Source organism: Diabrotica virgifera, chromosome 10 (assembly GCF_917563875.1).
Source record: "Diabrotica virgifera virgifera chromosome 10, PGI_DIABVI_V3a".
Taxonomy (NCBI): Eukaryota; Metazoa; Arthropoda; class Insecta; order Coleoptera; family Chrysomelidae; genus Diabrotica; species Diabrotica virgifera.
The window spans coordinates 92,420,056-92,441,066 of record NC_065452.1 but is presented as its reverse complement, the minus strand read 5'-3'; the positions used below and the strand labels follow the sequence as shown (position 1 = coordinate 92,441,066).

Here is a 21,011-nt window from a genome sequence, read left to right as displayed (position 1 = left end):
GCTTTTCAAAGACTTTGGATACCACTGGAAGAAGACTAATAGGACGGTAGGACTGTACACTTTCTGTTTCTTTTCCAGTCTTTAGTATCATTGTTATTTGTGCCAGTTTCCATTGTGATGGGAAATGGCCTAATCTCATTACAGAGTTGAATAATTTTGTCAGAAATTGTAAGCCTTTCTCTGGGAGTTGCTGAAGAGATTTTCCAGTAATCAGGTCGTATCCTGGAGCCTTTTGATCGATGTTGTGTTGTATAATATTTTTTACCTCATTTTTTGTGAATCTTTTTTCAGGAAATTCTAGTTGATCAGGTTTTGTGAGTATTGAAATAATTTCTTCTTCAGTTTGTAGTGAGTAATTTCCGTCATTTGGTGTAAAAACTTTTTTAAGGTGTGTTGCATATGTTTCGGCTTTTTCTAGTGGACTTTTCGCTCATTGTCCTGTTTGTGTTCTTACTGGTAGGATTGTATAGTTCTGCCTTCATAAAGTCCTTGTAGCCTTCTATAACGAGTAGTCAGTGGCTTGGGTTGCATCTAGTTTTTGTAAGTATTCCTGAAAGCTTTAATTTTTTTCTGCTATTATCAATTTTTTTAGGTCTTTTTGTGCTTTATTGAGGTCTGTTTTACTCTGAGGTGATCTTGATAATTGCCATTGTTTTCTGAGTCTTCGCTTCTCAATTAGTTTTTCATGTATTGTATTGGAACAGTTTTTGTTCATATATCGATTTGTAGGTAATGGTGTTGAGTTCCATGCTGCTTCCTGTAAAACTGTGTTAAAATGTTCTATTGCGTGTTCGATTTATTTATCCGTCTTTAGTGGGATGTCTAAATTGATTTGATTATGTACTTAATATCGAAAATAACTCCAATTTGTTTTTTTGTTGTGTAATATACAGCTCCTTTCTATTTTTGTTATGTTTTTGCTTACAGTTATGATAACAGGTGAATGGTCAGAGGATAAAACTCTAGAGCCCCACATTAGATGTTTTGAATTGGTAGTCTCCGCCACAAATACACCTAAGTCCAAGTAAAAATGTTTTAAATTCTGGTTGTTTAATTGAATGTTTTGGTGGACAATATACAGCTGAAAAAGTTATAGGTCCTGTCCAGTCTTCTTCAACTACATTTGTAGCTTGAATATGTGCTTTTTGATAGTGAGTTGTCTGGTAATGTTTGATGTTGTTTCTTGTAATGATTGCTGTCCCACCATGTGCAGTTCCATCTGGATGTGTTGTGTGATATATTTTATAGTTGTAAAATTTTATGAAACCTTTTTTCGTGAAGTGTGTTTCTGAGATCAGTATTATGTCTAATTGATGATTAACTATAAATGCATACAACTCATGTTTGTGTTGTGTCAAGCCATTAGCATTCCATATTGCAAATTTTAGTGTATTAGCCATTAGTTCATTTTTGAGATAAGTGTTGTTAATAAGTTTAGCATGGTGCTCATTTGTTCCATAAGCCCTTTCATCATATTCTTTAACTCCTGTATGTCATTTGTCTGAGTAACCATTGGAATATCTTGTTGGTTGGTATTTACCATTTGAGCATATGTAGGTCGTTGTGTTGTACTTATATTATTTGTTGTAGCCACTGGTAGCTGTTGGTTTTGTAGTTGATTCGATGACTCTTTCTTAATGTTGGAATTCTTGCAGTTGTTTATGTACACTGCACCCTCTGTAATTCGCTGGGTGGTTATTACCGCAAAGTACACACTTTACTAGATCAGATCGAATTTTCTTAGGGCAGTCGTCTGTTCGGTGATTTAAAGCACATTTTACACACCTCTATTGATGATAGCAGAAATTTTTTGTGTGACCATATCTTTGACATCTGGTACATTGTACTAAGTCTCTTTTTAGTCTGGTGGCTTCGACATCAATTTTTGCGTTGAGTAAATATTCCATCTTATAAATTTCTTTATTATTTTCTTGCATTTTTAAGTCCACAAAAAATAGTGGCAGGGGTTTTTTTGTAATTCTTTGTAGTATATTTATTATTTGTACAACTATATGTCCTTGGCTCTCTATTTCTTTTTTGATTTCTTGTATATCCACCTCTTAACATAATATATACATATTTGGTCTATAGTTGATCTCTTTTGAAACCACATTGATGTTCACCAATCATTTCTTCCAAAAATGATTCCAGACGGCTGTATAATTCCTGATAATATCTTGTAGACGACATTTAAAACTGTTATACCCCTACAATTTTCGCAGAGTCTTGATCCCCCCCCCCTTCTTGTACATAGGAAGTATGCTTCCTACTTTCCAATCTGGGATGACTTCTAGCATATATATTTTCTATAATATTATGTTCAACCACATTTTATAGACAGACAACTCAAAGCAAAATTGTTGCTGATTGCCGATCTAAAACTTTCACTCACATTTAAAAGCATAAAGGCGCGTCCGCATTGGTCAATTTTTCGTACGTATTGAACTAATGGTTCGTATGGTTCGTAATGGTGTCAGCAATAGGGAAATAAGGCTACTCAATTCACCCTACACCCTATTCTGCTCTGTAGCTGGATGTGCGGTTTTACGCAGGTAATCCAGCTACTTTTCTAAGTTCTTTCGGTCGAACTATACATCGTCGTGAACTGCAGACTCGTAGAGGAGAAGCATTTGGCTGGTTCTGACAAGAACACAGCCAAAGCTCTCACTTTCTTACATTTGAATTCAATTTCTTACATATTGAAATGTGTTGCCCCCTTACTAAGGGGGCAAAACTCAGGAGCAAAGGTGGTAGAAATAGAACAATGGTTTAGGTAGAACTAAAACCAACCCCAGAGTCAATGTACTGGGGCAGAGCCCCAGTCCTGGAGCACCTAAGCTCACTAGAGCTAGGCAGGAACTGAGAGCGAACAGCGAACCGAGAAATTTCATCGCTTTTATGGATTTTTCTCGGCTGCGCTGTGGATGTCGAAGTGGGCGCGGGCTGTGTGAGAGCAGAGAGGCGGAGCCTGTGTCAAAGCAGAGTGCGGTCTGATGAACGACTGATAGCCTCTGACGTCACCCCCCCCCCTTCTTTGAGACTCTGGAGCTGCAGAATTTATTTAAAACAATTCAAAGATAACAGAGGCTTAGAAAAAAAAAGGTAGAGTTAGGATATAAAAATAGCAAAAAATGTTTGTCAAAGTTCAAAAATACACATCACAACACTTACTCGTTCTCTGGGAGGCGGTAGCGGCGTGGTCATCTCCATCCACTGCAGAACCCATTACCATCCGGTGAAACAGCTCTCTGCGCGGCTTTCGTCTTCCTCTCAGTTTTTTGTGCTCCTTCTGCTATCCTGCAGCTTCATGTAGGCTGAGTGTGCCCGAGGCCTCCGTGATAGACGCGGATCACATATAGGAGGGCAGGCAGTGACTTGGTGGCTACTTTGAGGACATCCATGCATCCAGAGGCAACGTTACTTCGAGAAATTCTAGGCCGTCGAGAGGACTGCTACACCGACGGCACTAGGTCTGCAGGCAAATCTCGGTGACGACGGCAACCGTCGTGGATCTCCAGAGGTGATGGTTGGAGGCAAGTGTCTTGTCGAGCTGGGTCGTAGATCCATAACTGTTGGGCGCCATGTCAGCAATAGGGAAATAAGGCTACTCAATTCACCCTACACCCTATTTTGCTCTGTAGCTGGATGTGCGGTTTTACGCAGGGAATCCAGCTACTTTTCTAAGTTCTTTCGGTCGAACTATACATCGTCGTGAACTGCAGACTCGTAGAGGAGAAGCATTTGGCTGGTTCTGACAAGAGCACAGCCAAAGCTCTCACTTTCTTACATTTGAATTCAATTTCTTACATATTGAAATGTGTTGCCCTCTTACTAAGGGGGCAAAACTCAGGAGCAAAGGTGGTAGAAATAAAACAATGGTTTAGGTAGAACTAAAACCAACCCCAGAGTCTATGCACTGGGGCAAGCAAGCAAGCAAGCAATTTGATTCAACCCGACCTGTGGGATGTGTCCACCCTATCGAAAAAGTACATTCGGGTGTAACAATTCATTGGAGCGAGGTGTTTTGACCCGAGTATGAACAGGGATCACCCCACCTCGCTCCAATGCCCCAGGCCATCCCTTTCCCCCCCATAGCACGCTGATGCGCGATGGGGGCACAACTATCGTAGCCAAGTGCTCTTCACAATGGAATCCTGGGTAATAAGATTCCACGTGGTACCCTAATCGAATGCAAAAAACTAGGCCAGCGTGAAGCGCTCTATGCCTTTATCTTCTTACTTACTTATCCGCGGAAACTAAAATTGCTTGCTTGGGCCCCAAGTCATTGTACCGAGCCCCATTGAGCTCTGTCCAATGACTTGTTGCTCGAGTTTTTTTGAGTGTTTTTTGGTTTTTTATTTTTTTTGGGGGCTTACGCCTTTTTTGTATTTTATATATTTTTTTGGGGGCTTACGCCCTTCTGTAATTTTCTATTACTGTCTTACCTTGAGGTGATCGTGGTATTGAACCTACGTGTGTTACGTTATCTTCGGCACTTGTTGTTTTCGAGCTACGAACCGTTCACTGTTTTCACTATTTTTCCCATTTCACAATATTTGCTGTTTTGGACGTTTGTGTTTCCATCGGTGGAACGCATCGTACCCTAGCATCTCTCGCAGTATGTGACTTGGGTGGTGCTCCAGTTCCGCGAATTTGACCCTTGCCTTGTCTGTCATCATTTCGGTGACTCTCACCTGTTGAAGTTCTCTGAACAGGAATCTTTCTGCTACGTATCTTGGGACTCTGGCTGCTTCTCTTAAGCTGCTGTTATGGACCGCTTGTATCTTCTTTTTGTGGGTGTTACATACTTGTCCCCATGCGAGAGATGCGTATGTTAATACCGGTAATATTATGCTGTTTATTAATCTTAACCTTGTTTTTAGTCTTAGTTTACTTTTTCTTCCTGTGAGTCCTCTTAATGTTGCTCTCGCTATGTTGGCCTTCTGGACTGTGGCTTCTACATGTTTTTGGAAGGTTAATCCTTTGTCCATGATGACACCTAGGTATTTAGCTTCATTTTTCCACTCGATGGGGGTGTTCTGCACTGTCAGCTGTTCTTCTGGCTGTTGTCTTCCCTTCTTGTATAGTACGCTTGCGTCTTTTCTGAGTTTATGGCTATCTTCCATTTTATACTCCATTCCTCGATGTCTTCTAACGCTGTTTGCAGGTTGGTCACTGCTATGTCTACATTTCTGTGTTTGGCCGCTATCGCTGTATCATCGGCGTAGAGGCTCATTAGGGTCCCTGGTGTTCTAGGTACGTCAGCGGTGTATATTGTGTATAGCAGAGGTGACAGGACCGCTCCCTGTGGCACTCCAGCTTCCGGGCTCCCGAGCTCGGACAGGACTTGTCCTATCCGAACCCTGAAACTCCGGTCGCCCAAGTACGAAGAGATCAGTCTCGTCATCGCCCCGCTGTACCCATATCCTCGCATTTTATAAATGAGCCCCTTATGCCATACTCTGTCGAAAGCTTTGCTTACGTCCAGGAATGCCGCTCCAGTGTACTGCTTATCATTGAAACCAGCTGCTATGTACTCAGTTAGTCTGAGTACTTGTAGCTCACTGGAGTGCTCTGCTCTAAATCCAAATTGAGCTTCAGGGATTATCTCTAATCTATTTGTTTCCGCTTGCAGTCTGCTGAGGATGATTCTTTCCACTATCTTGCTGATAGCTGGGAGTAAGCTGATTGGCCTGTAGTTCTGCGGGAACGTGTGGTTTTTGCCAGGTTTTGGGATCATGATGACATGGGCCTCTTTCCATCTGTTTGGGAATCTTTTATATCTGAGTATAGCGTTCACTATGTTTGTAAAATACACTATAGCTTTTCTGGGAAGGTATTTCAGAGCTCTATTTGATATTTGGTCTAGACCAGGCGCTTTTCTCGGAGAACTGTTTCTTATATGTTCGTTAATTTCTTCCGGTGATGTTGGGGGAATAATGTCTTCCGGATCCTCTGGTACCTCTTCTTGCTCTTCTACTACTTCCAAGAAGTCATCGTCTTCGTCTACATGGAAGTTTAGCCTGCATTCACTTTCGAGTGTGGACCTCATCGCCTCAGCTTTTTCTTCTATGGAGTATACTATGCCGTTTACTCCGTGTAATGGGGGGATGGGTTTTCTATCGCTTTTTAGCATTTTCTGAAGCTTCCAGACGTTTTTCATGTTTGAGTCTGTTTCTTCCATCTCTTGTACGTAGTTTTCCCATTTTTTGCTGCGGTGTAGTCGAAGAGCCGTCTTCACCTCTCTATTTAGTGTATTTGCCCAGGTTTTGTCTACTCTGTTTCTCGTTCTTCTGGCTATTTGCTTCGCTCTGTTCTTTTCCCTTATAAGATCTTTTATTTCTTGTGTTATGTCTTTGAACCTTCCCGTGTGGATCTCGACTTCTTCTTCCGTTGTGCTGTTTCTAATTGCTTCTTGTATGGTGTTTTCTAATTCTAGGACTTTTTCTTCTATTTGTTCTGGGTCGGTTAGAATTGGTACTATATTTATTCTTTCACTAACTAGTCTTTTGTAATTTGTCCACTTTATTTTCTTTTTAGTTCTCTTCGGTTTGTTTGTTTCTTCCCATGTTCCTATTTCTAGTAGAATGGGGTTGTGATCTGTGGTTCCTTCATTTAGTGTGATTAATTCTGTTTGGAGTCCTAGGTTTTTAGCAACAACGATGTCTATGTGGGTGGGAAGTCCATTTCCTGGGAAGTGTGTTGGATCTTCTGGGCCCATTGCCACTGTATCTTCGTTGTTTTCTATGTAACTGTTTAATAATCTTCCGTTTCGGTTCGTAGCTCTATCATTCCAGTTGGGGGATCTTGCATTAAGGTCTCCTATTATTATTGATGGTTCTGGGATGTTTAGGAACGCCTCTAGATCTTCGTCCATTAATGGGTCTTGCGGTCTTACGTAGGCTGATGTTATTCTGACTGCGCCGTACGTCATTTTCACTTCTACCGTTGTTGCCTCCATGTTTACTAGTGGTGGAGTCGTGAATCTTGTGTGTTTAATTCCCTTCTTGACTAGTATGGCCGTTCCTCCTGATCTTCTTGTGTGGTCGTTCCTGTAAACATCGTACCCAGGAAACTTTAGGTTGAAGTTGTTAGTGAGCTTGGTTTCCTGTATTGCTACGATGTCCATCTCGTATCTATTGACGAGTTCATCTAGGATGTTTTGGTTGGTTGAAATACCGCCTGGATTCCAGGAACCTATCCTCAAGTATCCCCTTTCTGTCACCATTACTTCTGTGCCTCCCTGGTGCCCAATATCACCTCTCTGACTACCCTAGTCACTATTCTGACTATGTAGTCTTCGTCTGGGATCGCTGTGGTGTTTTGCGCGTTTTGTGTGGCCTGGGCGTAGGAAACCCCGGCTGCTTGTGGTCGTCTTTGTTGTTGTGCTTGTTGGTGTTGTGGCCTCCTTGGCGGTGGTCTTCCCCATATTGGGCACCTAGGGCATCCTCTGTAGCTGGCTGGATGGCTGCCTTTGCAGTTTGCGCAAGTTGCTTTGACATCTCTGACACGTTTGCACTCTTTTGTTTGGTGGTCTTCACCGCACTTAACACACTTTGGGTCTTTGTGGCAAGCGTTTTGGGCATGATGGAAGCCCTGGCAGTTAAAGCACTGCGTTGGTCCGTTTGCCTTTCGTAGGTCCTCTACCACGACCTTCATATGGCACAGGTTGGTTATCCGCTTTGCACCCTCAACGTCTTCGTGGTCCAGAGTCAGGACGAACATCGGAAGCTGTCTCTTGGGACCGGCTCTGGTGGACATGTTTTTCGCCGAATGGCAGACAATGTTATATTGTGCTGCCATTTCGTCTTTTATTGTCTCTTCTGTGGTGTTCGTTGGTAACCCTCTTAAAACCACTCTGGGTTTTCTATCCTCGTCTAACGGGAAGGCTATCCATTGTAGCCTTTTGGTTTTTTCTTTTGCGTCGTATGCTTTTGCATAGTCTTCCACTATCCTGACCATGCTTCTGTAATCTTCGGGGCTTTTTGCTTGAATGAGGGTTTCCCTACCGCTCCTGGAGATTTTGTTTATCGTGATTATTTTTTTCTTTTGGGCGATGCTGAGGATGGCCCCTGTCTCGCTCACGCTCTGTAATTTTATTACAGGCGGTTTTCGGTGATGTGTTACCTGTTGTTCAGGCAACACAGCGGTGTCTTCGTCTTCGTTTGTTTCCATCCGACTTTCTGACTCTGAGACGTCTCGGGGCAGGCGTGTCGCCACCTGCGCTCGTAGCTGGATGGATTGGGGAAACTGATCCTTGGGGCAGGTTGGGGGTGTCTTGCATCTGGGGAGACTTTGCCCTCATAGCGTTGCCTGCTTGGAGTTCCCATGCCGTCGCCTCTTCCTTTGAAATCGGTGATTTCAGCGCTGGGAAATCTTTGTTTTTTGGTTTAGCTTCGTTTCGGATATTTTTTAATCTCTCTTCAGCAGTTGGTTTTTGCTTTTTATCTTCAGGGCTTGGCTGTGGCTTCTTCAAGTCAGAGGCTGGCTGTGGCTTCGGTTTAATCTGCTGTAGCTGTTGTTGCATCTGTTCCATGAGTTTTCTTGTTTCTTTCTGTTCTGTCAACAGGTCGTCCAATCGGTTTGTCATCTTCCGGAGTTCAGCTCTTAGTCGCTCGTTTTCTTCTTCTTTCTTTGCCATTTGTTCTTCGGCATTTTGAACCTGGCCCTCATCGTTTCTATTATTTCTTCTAGGATTGCTACTTTGTCTCTCGGTTCATCTTCGCTCTCGGATTTTGATGTCCGTGCTCTTTTGGTCGTACCTCTGCCTGCCTCATCGGGAACTTCTTCCTCCATGGCCTCTACTTCCGAGCTTTTCTTTTCTTTCTTGTCGCTCTCTTTCTTTTTCTCCTCTTTCTTTATTTTTGACTTTTCCTTCTTTATCTCGCTCTTGGGGAGTTTAAAACCATCGGTTTTTGCGTTCTCGTCCACGGACGAGTATCCATCATTTTCTTCCGAACCTAATCTCTGAAACACGTTTGAACCCACTTTACGTGTGTCCTCATAAGTTGGCGGGGTAGGCGCCATGGAACGGGGGGGTGATCGAGATCTAGCTCGATTCATCTGGGGTTTGGGGACGGATTTATCTAATTTTGATGAAGCCTTTTTGTCTGCCGACTGGTCCGACACCACGTCGGCTTCAGGGTTGGCTCCCTGCACAGTGGCGCGGTTGTTCACGTACTCAGACAGAACTGAGTACGGGATCGTCTTGCTGTTCTCGTTCTACTGACCTAGGGGCCGGGGCTGCCCGATGTAGATTCCAAAGAACTACACCTTGCAGTGTCGATACCCTTACGGAGGCACAGTAGAAATCCCGTGACGGGCTCAAGTAGTCTTGCTTTTTCCGCTAACCGTTGTCTAGCTACGGCGTCTCAGAGAATCCAATAAAATCAAATTCCCTAAGTTTCACCGCATCCAGTCAATCGGCCTTTGCCTCTCCTTCTCGCCTCGGAGAGTGAGTATCGCTCAACTGGTGTTGCGCTTACATCCGCAACTGGACTGAGAAGTCCACAGTCAAGCTACCCCCACCTCGTTCGGCTGCTCTTCGCTGTTGCACCGCTCCGCTGGCACGTCTTTACTGTTCAGCGTCCGACGCTGAACTACTATGCACTGAGGCAGTGCCCCAGTCTTGGAGCACCTAAGCTCACTAGAGCTAGGCAGGAACTGAGAGCGAACAGCGAACCGAGAAATTTCATCGCTTTTATGGATTTTTCTCGGCTGCGCTGTGGATGTCGAAGTGGGCGGGGGCTGTGTGAGAGCAGAGAGGCGGAGCCTGTGTCAGAGCAGAGTGCGGTCTGATGAACGACTGATCGCCTCTGACGTCAATGGTTACCAGAATAACAAACGAGGAAGTGGCTCCAGCGCTTCAAAAAATAAAGAATGGAAAAGCAGTCGGACCAGATGATATTCCTGGGGAAGTATGGAGAGCATTGGGAGAGACAGGAATAATTTGGCTAGCAGCTCTATTTAATAGAATTATGGAAGTTGGACAAACGCCAGACGAATGGAGAAGCAGTATATTAGTACCTGTCTACAAAAACAAGGGAGACGTACAACAATGTACAAACTACAGGGCTATAAAACTACTTAGCCACACCATGAAAATATGGGAAAGAGTGATTGAACGACAGATACGTGAAGAAACCGAAATATCCGATAATCAATTTGGCTTTATGCAGGGCAGATCAACAACAGATGCAATTTTCATTGTAAGGCAACTGATGGAAAAATACAGGAATAAAGAGACCAACGCTCATATGGTATTCATTGATCTTGAGAAAGCATATGATAGAGTTCCTCGAAAGATTCTGTGGTGGCCACTCAATAAGAAAGGAGTCCCTGGCGAATATGTAAAGATTGTGAGAGATATGTATGAGGGAGTAACGACTAGTGTTAGGGCAGGTGTGGGAAAGACTGATAAATTTCAGGTGAAAGTAGGATTGCACCAAGGCTCGGTGCTTAGTCCTTATTTATTCTCATTAGTTTTGGACGAGATAACAGCGAAACTACAGGGTAGCATTCCATGGTGCCTAATGTATGCTGATGATGTAGTGTTAATAGGAAATAGTGAAAGAGACTTGGAACAAAAACTGGAACAGTGGAGAAAACTGGAACTCTGGAGGAAAAAGGTTTAAAACTTAGTAGGACAAAAACACAGTATTTGGAATGTTCATTTAAAGATGGAGTTACTACAAATAAAATGGTATCTTTGGATGGTGAAATGATTGTGAAAAGTAATAGTTTTAAGTACCTAGGATCTGTATTACAGAGTAATGGAGAAATAGATGGAGATGCATGCAGTAGAATTAGGGCTGGATGGATGAAGTGGAAAGAAGCGAGTGGTGTGTTGTGTGACAGAAAAATTCCAATGAAGCTGAAGGGAAAATTTTATAAAACAGCCATAAGACCGGCTATGATGTACGGAACTGAATGTTGGGCAGTGAAAAAGAAAGAGGAACAACGAATGCATGTGGTGGAAATGAGAATGCTTAGATGGATGAGTGGAGTGACAAAGAAGGATAAAATTATAGAAATGAGTATATTAGGGGAAGTCTAGGTGTAGCACCGATTGATGCCAAAATGAGAGAGCATAGGTATGATGATGATGAACTAATGGTTCGTTGCAAGAATTTTCATCGCAAATTTTTACCAATGAGGACGCGGTGCTCAAATCATTTGATCTTCGCTCGAAAACGATAACCGATTGAGCGTGTGCGTCGAAAATTCTTGCGTCCGATTTATGCGACGAACACGTCCACACTAGCACAATTTACTTCGAACACGCAAATATTGTAAATATCCAATGTAAACTTCTTCACCTTGCGACTTTATTTTTAGCTTATTAGCTTTTATTGTCCATTCTTATGCGTCATAAGTATATAACTCTCTCAGTATTTTTCCTTCTCACATCTCTATATTTATCTTTTCTTATCAAGCTTTCGTATTTAACTTGTTTTCTTTCCATTATCTTCTTGTATCGTAATGTTGGAGATATAAATCTCTTTTTGGTAGTGTGGGATCTTCTCTGTTAATTCTAAACCCTTAAGGGGGTAGGCACAAAATCTTGGTCCAATCCTATTTAAATGAATTCATTTTTTTTCGAATCCTGAGAAAACTAATGCCTAAATATTTCTAAAAAAAGGATATGTATGTACTTTGTACGCACGTAATTTTAACTAAATACGTATTATCTGAAAAATAAATTATATAATAATATACTTACAATAATAAAATGTATAAAAAAATAAAAGTTTGTATTGGGGATTGAACCCTCGTAGATTGGCGCGGTTAGTTTTGAAAGTCAAGCATGTTTAGATCTTGGCTAAGAAGACATATTATGCATCATGTTGGAAAGAGACCAACTGAACATTTTAAACTTTTGACAGTTCTGAATTTACCAAATTAGTTTGATTTTTGTGGAATAGAAATATTAAAATACAACAAAACATAGAGTAAGAAAACAATATTAGATGAATATTTGTAGAAATTTTGTTGGTAATCAAATTATGTAAATCAAAGCATTACATACTAGGTAAGTTTATTTTACATATGTAATTTTATTACGATACTGAAACATTTACAATTAAGTACATACCTGTTGCTTTTAAGAACTATTTAAAAGTCACTACAATTATAATCTTGCTTTTTTCTCTGCCCTCACAACAATAAAAACTAATATACACAACATTTGTTTACCCATAACCGACATATTGAACAATTATTGACAGGTCATTGTAATTACCCAATCAGAGCACGTTTAACGTTTCATCTGCGCCCAGGACCAAGACTTTTGATGAATTCGCGCACATATAAATTTAAACGCAGAATGAAAGATTACATTATTACTGATGTCCCTTAGAATAAACAAAAAGTTTTTTTTGAATGAAATATGTATTTGAAATTAAAAATCACACTAAATTTTCTCTTTTTTCACCCCTGTAACTTATTAAAATAAACATTATAGAAGTTTTCAGGGACTTTCGGCCGTCGATAATAATGTAATCTTTCATTCTGCGTTTAAATTTTTCAAAAATCCTTATTAGTGTTCTCAGGATTCGAACAAAATTAAGTTGATGGTATGTAGTGCTCTGTGTTTTATTGCATATCCTTGTTTTGTGTGGTTGAGTGTTTGTGAAAGTACGTTTAGACACATGCAAAACCACAGCCCACTCAACCTATTATTATTAATAATAATATTATTGTACTGATGACCAATTTTTTTTAGATCCAAAGTGTCGACATTGCAGCATTCAACAAGATCTAAAATGTGAAGTTCTCTATTATGAAATTTATATCGATTATGTTTAATTGATTTAATAAATTAATTAATTACACTCATACTCATACTAGTATTTCATTCCTTACTTCCCACTGTGTTTTTGCTTCAAATATTGTCGATTTATATAAATGCTACAGTTTTAACGTATATTTAAAATATAATTCTCTATTAACCTTTTATTAAACACATATAAACAAGATGACTATAGAGATTTCGAAGCAGAGGAGCAAGCTGGGCGGTCCACAGTAGACCTCTTGTACTCAATTACGCAAGTTATTGAGAAAAAACAGCCGTCAATAAAGAAATTCACCTGGTGTACATATACTCATGATACTCTAAATAACAAGTTAATATATTGCGCATCTCGAAGAGAAGGGAGTCATGACGTAACTGGAGACCCAAGTTCGTAATGGTTCGTAATGTTTGAATGATTTCCGATTAGTTTGAATTGCTCGCGGTTGTATAGTCCAGGCTGTATGTTCGCCCCCGTTAGGTAAATTATTCCGATTCGATTTTTTTGCACAAACTTACTAAAAAAGAGTTCCTTATAATAAATCCACAGGGTGCTGGGAGGTGCCGCGGTCAGAAAATTGTTTAAACAAATTCAAAAAATTTATTTTTTCAATTCGTTTAATTTTCTTGGATTTTTGGGTCATTATAAGCAAAAAAGGTCTCTTTGTTTCTCTAGATTCTAGATTTTTCTCGAAAATTTATGTTTGTCGCGTTATACGCGATTTAATATTTGAAAATCGTCATTTTCAAGGCTTAATAACTCAGTTAAAAATTATTACTATGAAAGTTAGAAAGTGACCAAATCAAAGTTTAAAGTCCACCCTACAAGCTCCTGAAGAAATTTTTGTAATTATTTTATTACTAAGCTGTTATTTTTAATTACATATTAACAATGAGCGCTAACTGCATACAGGTGGCCGTCAACAGTGAGTGCGAAAGAGATGCACCATTCCGGCCATCTAATGGTGCATCTCACTTGCACTCGCATTGACGGCCGCCTCACTTAGCGCTCATGGTTAACAATTAAAAATAACAGATCAGTAATAAAATAATGACAAAATTTCTTCAGGATCCTGTAGGGGGGACTTTCAACTTTGATTCAGTCACTTTTGACTTTCATAATAATAATGTTTAACCGAGTTCTTAAGCCTTGAATGGCCATTTTCGCGTTTTTCAAATTTTAAATCGAGTATAACTCGACAACAGGCAATTTTAGAGAAAAATTACAGGAGACCTTTTTGGCTCATAATGACCCAAAGAATCTAAAAAAATATACGAAGTGAAAAAATTGATTTTTTGAATTTGTTTAAAAAAATTGTTTAAACAATTTTCCGACAGCGGCACTCTGTGTATTTGTTATAAGGAACTCTTTTTAAGTGAGTGTGCAACAAAATCGAATCGGAATATGTTACCTAACGGGGGCAACGATACAGCCTGAACTATAAGCTAACAAGAATTCAAATTCCTATCTCCAGTTACGTCATGCGATGCGCGAATTCGGACGTATTTGCGCTACGGGAAGATACTATCTTGTTATTTACAGTATCATGCATATGTTATAGTCAAAGCCCGAATTTCAGACACTCCTAGGTTTGACTAGGCAATCCTCAGGTCTGACTGACGGTCTTAGTCAAAGCCCGAAATAAATTACAGTTTCGGCCTTTGACTAGTCAAACCTAGGAGAGACTAAGTTGGTCAGGCAAAGGTCGAAATTTAATTTTATGAAATCGGGGTTTGACTAGTCAAACCCCGATCAGCTATTAAAATGTCGTAATTTACTATATTAGGTTTAATAAAACGTCATTTTTTAGTTTTAATGTTTATTATTTTTATATTGTCGTAATTAAAATAAAAAACTTTAGTGTTTATTCTGACATGTTGAGACATTATGGCATTTAGAGTTACACAATACGTTAGACCTTTTACACTTACATAATTTTGAAGAGCATTTCTTATTGCAATAGCATTTTATAAAGCCTTGTCCTCCAAATTTAGAATCATTTGTACTAATTTCTCTTAGAGACAGCTTAACGTCTGGAACATCTCCGAAATTAAGAAAATTCTCTTTGCATTCCTTTATATTTGATTTCTTGAAAAAAGTGTGTTATTCACTTAACTGTTTCATAGCATTAGCCTGGGCATAAAGACCTTAAATCGCCTTTCCTTTATTTATTTTAATCTTTTCTGTCTGTGCACAACGCATGCATGTAACTTTTCTTTCGAAACCTTTATAGTATGCACCAAGTGTGCTGTCAGCGCACACAACATGTACCACCTGATTACAAATTATGAACGTATGTGCGTCAGAGCTCTCTTTTTGGCATATACAACAAACCACATCTGAAGAAGTATTCTGAATTGTTTGACAATTATTATTTTCTTCCTCTCCTAGTGACGACGGCCCAGGAGCTTCATTAGTATTTTGGTGATCCTTAGTTTTTTCTCCGATTGCAATATCTTCTTTCACAGTTGACGATGACATTCCCATTCCATCTGTTTGTGCTAAAATAAAATTCATACACTTAGGGCCGGTACTTTATGCCTCGATTAACAGCCCGTTAGTTAACGGAGGTTTAATCGGGACCTCTTTAGGGTCTCTTGCCTTGTAATAAATGCAATTATAATTATTATTATACTTATTTTAATTATTATAATACTTGTAATACTGTAATTGCATTTATTACAACGCAAGAGACCCTAAAGAGGTCCCGGAGGTAACTAACGGGCTGTTAATCGAGGCATAAAGTACCGGCCCTTAGTCAAACCAAATGACGTGTAAATAATAATCAAACTCCGTTCTCTCAACTTAGACGCATTTTGACAGATTCAGAGTAGGAAACGTACAACACAAAATTTCCTACCTCACAATATTAACAGCTCAAATAAAGTTTCATTAAAAGAAGAAGAATTATTGGAAATATGGAAATATTTTGGGTATCATACAAGATAAAACAATTGACGGTCTATATAGAGTTGGTACGAAATACGGAACAATAAACACACTTTTTTTTTCAAGAAATCAAATAAGAGAATGCAAAGAGAATTTTCTTAATTTCTAAGATGTTCCAGACGTTAAGCTGTCTCTAAGAGAAATTAATTTAAAAGATTCTAAATTTGGAGGACAAGGCTTTATAAAATGCTACTGCAATAAGAATAAGAAATGCTCTTCAAAATTATGTAAGTGTAAAAGGTCTAACGTATTGTGCAACTATAAATGCCATAATAACTCGAAATGTGAGAAAAACACTAATTTTGTTATTTTAATTATTACAATTTAAAAATAATAAACATTAATAAAGTTAAAAAATGATGTTTTATTAAATCTAATCTAACAAATTACATTTTAATAGCTGATCGGGGTTTGACTAGTCAAACCCCGATTTCATAAAATTAAATTTCGACCTTTGCCTGACCAACTTAGTGGTATTAGTAATGTATTTCGGGCTTTGACTAAGACCGTCAGTCAGACCTGAGGATTGCCTAGTCAAACCTAGGAGTGTCTGAAATTCGGGCTTTGACTATAACACATATACTTACAAAATGCATATACATACCCCTCAGCAAACCAACATTAAACATGGTCACAGTATATAGAGGTTCCACAGTAAAACCACTCCTCTGTCGGCGCTTTGATCTCAAGAAGTAATACCGGCAGTACGCAATTGGTAATTCACCAGTGGTGGATGCGGGTTTTCCCTGTTAAAATCCGTACGTTTCTATGCGACTAGCAATGCGAGAGTGGGGCAAAAGCGACTAAGAACACTGCGTGGTCGCCATGCGCGACTACAGATTTTACTTCCAATTGTTCGGAGAGTGGTTCTACTGTCCCTCTTTATACTGTGACATGGTCTTACCAAAGCAGTCCAAAGTCCAACTAATGGATTGCAAAAATTAAAACTGGATCAAGGATGTCGGAGGGATTTAAGGTCACAAAACGACTAAATTTCGCCTACAGTTTTCACAATTTATCTGGAACGAGCACTCAAGCTGTGTAAAAGAAAATGTAATGGCATGGGAATCCCTCTCAGTGATGAGACAACACCATACACTTTATGTTTCGCTGATGGTCCAATTCTGATTGCTCAGAATCATGACGACTTGAGTTATATGATGCGGAAGCTAATAGAAGAATGTCACAAAATGGGGTCTCGAAGTCAACATTAAGAAAAGAGAAGCCATGTGTATTGGAGGGACAAAGCAGTTCATTACACTAGACGATGGGTTACAAATTAAACACTGTGATGAATACAAGTACCCGGGCATGAAGATAACTCAAGATGGAACACTCAATACTGCTATAAAAGACAGAAACATACAGAATAGAAAAGCCATATCCATGATGAACGGCATTCTGTGGGACCAAACTATATCTAAAGCGAACAAACAGCGCAGATACAATACCATACTTAAAAGTGTAATCACATATTCTCTGATGTTTGGCAGAAAGGGCGTAAGTCATAAAATCAAAGTTTACAGGGGGAATACTTGAATGTTTAAAAAATTGTTATAAATCGTACATGTTACCTTTAACCAATTTAGTACAATAGTACCATTCAATCACATTATCGAGTGATGTGTGATAGCGAGTAGACGTGCTTTGCCCGTGCTCCCAACAATTTAACAGTGAAATCAGTTGAAGTCATATTAGTATTACAGTTTGGTCATTTGTAAATCATCGAATTTAATTTCTATATAAAATGGTTGTAACTAGAGAAATGAAAGAAGAAATTGAAAAAGCAGTTCAAGCAGCAGTAATTAGTGCTTTCAAATCTGAATCATTTTTAAAAATTATTACTACAAATGTGACCGAGGCAACCATAAAAACGATAAATGAGCTTGAAAAAACTGTAAACAGCTTAAGTGATAAGATAAAAATAATGGAAAGTGAACATCAAAATTCTATAAAGCAGGTTAACCAAGAGTTATCGGATATGATAACGGATAATCATAATTTGAAAGGAAAAATTAATATATTGGATCAAGCAAATAGAAAATTTAATCTCAGAATCTTTAATTTAAAAGAAAAATCAAATGAGAAGGTAGAAGACGAAATTATTAAGCTTTTAAAATCAAAAATAAATATCGATATAACTAATTATATTGAAGTATGCTACAGGGTTGGACAAAAACAACAGAATAAGGATAGAGGAATTTTCCTCAAGTTAACAACGTATGAAATGAAAAAGAGAATTTATGCAGGAAAAAAATTATTTAAGGGTACCGGCATCGTTGTTAGAGAAGGTCTAAGTGCTACGAACATGCAATTATTAAACCAGGCAATAAATAAAGTGGGCGCAAAAAACGTTTGGACTATGGATGGAAAAATATACATACAAAAAGATAATAAAATTATTAGTTTAAAAGACTACTCATCTGGAAATAGCTATTTGTATAACAAGGGAGGAAAGTGCTACTTTTCCTCCCGAGAATGAAGTTTACTGCCCGACGCGTAGCGGAGGGCAGTAATCATTCAAGGGAGGAAAAGGCACTTTACTCCCATGTTATACATATGGTTTTTCCACCTTCCTCAAATAACAAGTCATTTTTTCATTTTTACTTAATTTATTTATGTAACTAACCAACAAAACTTATTAGAACTAAAACTAACAAGTACGTACAATATAACTGTCAACTGTCAAATATAAGTCAAATTAATAATGTAAACATTGTTAAATCAAAATAACAATTTACTGTTTTTTACCATTCTGCAAAATACAGAGTGTTTTATAAATAAACGTTAAAATGTATAGAAACTTACGTAATAGAAAATAGATATTGTACAGGGCGTCAATAAGTTACATTTCATGAATGAAATACCATGACGTCACTTTTACTTTTCCTCCCTAGGGAGGAAAAATATTTTCCTCCCTAGGGAGGAAAAGTACAACTTTGCTCCCTACAATCAGGTCCGGAAAAGTATACTTTCGGTAGAGGTAGGTGGAAATAGCTATTTGTATAACAAGGGAGGAAAGTGCTACTTTTCCTCCCGAGAATGAAGTTTACTGCCCGACGCGTAGCGGAGGGCAGTAATCATTCAAGGGAGGAAAAGGTACTTTACTCCCATGTTATACATATGGTTTTTCCACCTTCCTCAAATAACAAGTCATTTTTTTCATTTTTACTTAATTTATTTATGTAACTAACCAACAAAATTTATTAGAACTAAAACAAACAAGTAGGTACAATATAACTGTCAACTGTCAAATATAAGTCAATTATTAATGTAAACATTGTTAAATCAGAATAACAATTTACTGTTTTTTACCATTCTGCAAAATACAGAGTGTTTTTAAATAAACGTTAAAATGTATAGATACTTACGTAATAAAAAATAGATATCGTACAGGGCGTCAATAAGTTATATTTGATGAATGAAACACCATGACCTCACTTTTACTTTTCCTCCCTAGGGAGGAAAAATATTTTCCTCCCTAGGGAGGAAAAGTACAACTTTGCTCCCTACAATCAGGTCCGGAAAAGTATACTTTCGGTAGAGGTAGGTGGAAAAAGTATTTACGTAGTAATTGTTGTTGAGTTTGTTATGGTGGTTCACTAGAAGTTATGTAATTTATGTTAAAGAGTAATATTTGTTTTAGGTTTTTAGTTACAATATAATATATTATGAATAATTAAGGCTTCTTGTCTAAATTCATTATAGGTTGGCCGAGCTGGAGGTAATTAAGCATGCCATCAAAACAAATTCTATGATTGAATTCCTTAATCTACTAGATAACAATTTAACAATTGATACAAATATTATTAGTAATATGGAACAGTTTGTTGGTGAGAGAGACACGGACAATCTATCAGGTATGGGTATTGTTCATTTTAATATTCGTGGGCTCAGAAAACATCTTGATGAATTAACCATATATGTAGCTACTATGGAAAAATATTTTGATTTAATTGTTCTCTCTGAAACGAGAAATCTTTTTGAGGTAAGCAATTACAATATTCCTGGATATAATCTGTTTTATAATGATTCTAAAAAAATATATGTGATGGTGTTGCCATCTACATAAAAAATTCAATTAATGCAGACGTTAAAGTAATATCAATAAATGATAACAAATTTCTTAGAGTTACATATTTATTAAATTCTACTTATTCTAAGTATTCATTTGGTGTAACAGCTTCATACCGATCACCTTCTAGTAAAATTGATACTTATATTAATGATTTAGAATCATATTTCTCGCAAATTCAAATGATGTATATTGAAATACATCTAGGTGATATCAATATTGACTTACAAAATCAAAACTCTCCCGAAACAGTTATATATTTAAATATGCTAAATATGTTTGGCTATACTTCTTATATTAATAAACCTACAAGAGTAACTAAAAAATCAAGTACTACGTTAGACCATATATTTATTAGACAGAATAGCGCAATACAAAATTCGTTTAGAATTGATCCTGTAATTTTTACTACTGATATGACAGATCATTATACACCGTTTGTATATTTTAATACTGAAAATGATAAACCGCTGTCCAATTTAAACGATACCACCCAGATAATAGATTATAAACAATTAAACGTAAAATTGTCCGGTGAATCATGGAATGACTTATATTCAAGTAATACAACGCAAATTGTTTATGATGAGTTTATAAATAAGTTAAATAATTTCATCATAAACTCAACAAAAACTATAAAAAGAAAAAATAAAGAACAATGTAAAAAAATTAAACCCTGGATTAGTTCTGGTTTAATAGTGTCTATTAAAACTAGAGACAATCTAAAGCGAAAACTATTAAAAACCACTCTATTGAACTAGACAAAGAATATAAAACTTATCGAAATCACTTAAGTAATCTAATTAAAAAGACAAAAAATGATTTTTATAAAGCTAAAATTAATGAAACAAACGGTGACTATAAAAAAATGTGGTCTATTATAAATGAAATTTCAGGTTGCAAAAGTAAACAAAACAATCAACTTGAAAATATTCCGTTGATTAATACACAAGGAACTCAAATAACTAATAATATTGAGAAATCAAATATGTTTAATAATTATTTTACAAGTATTGGGCAAAAAATGGCTGATAGTATTACAAAAACTACATTACCACCGGGTTTTGAAAGAGACTTAGAATTACAATCATCAATTTTTTTGGAACCTGTAAATATAAATGAAATTATTTTACTAATATCAAATTTAAAAAATAATAGTGCGCCAGGACCAGACGGAATTACTTCGAAATTAGTTA

At 37.8% G+C, this 21,011-nt stretch overlaps 1 protein-coding gene across 4 annotated transcripts in view; it reads left to right on the top strand.

Moving 5' to 3' along the window:
• LOC126893459 (probable elongation factor 1-delta) overlaps nt 1-12,839 on the top strand; it is a 65,471-nt gene extending 52,632 nt beyond the window's left edge. For all 4 annotated transcript variants that reach the window (XM_050663670.1, XM_050663668.1, XM_050663671.1 and 1 more), the window contains one exon: nt 12,725-12,839. In XM_050663670.1, the coding sequence (XP_050519627.1) occupies nt 12,725-12,763 (39 nt within the window). In that variant the 3' untranslated portion in view covers nt 12,764-12,839. The remainder of the gene's footprint in view (nt 1-12,724) is intronic.
• Nucleotides 12,840-21,011: the final 8,172 nt, after the last annotated feature.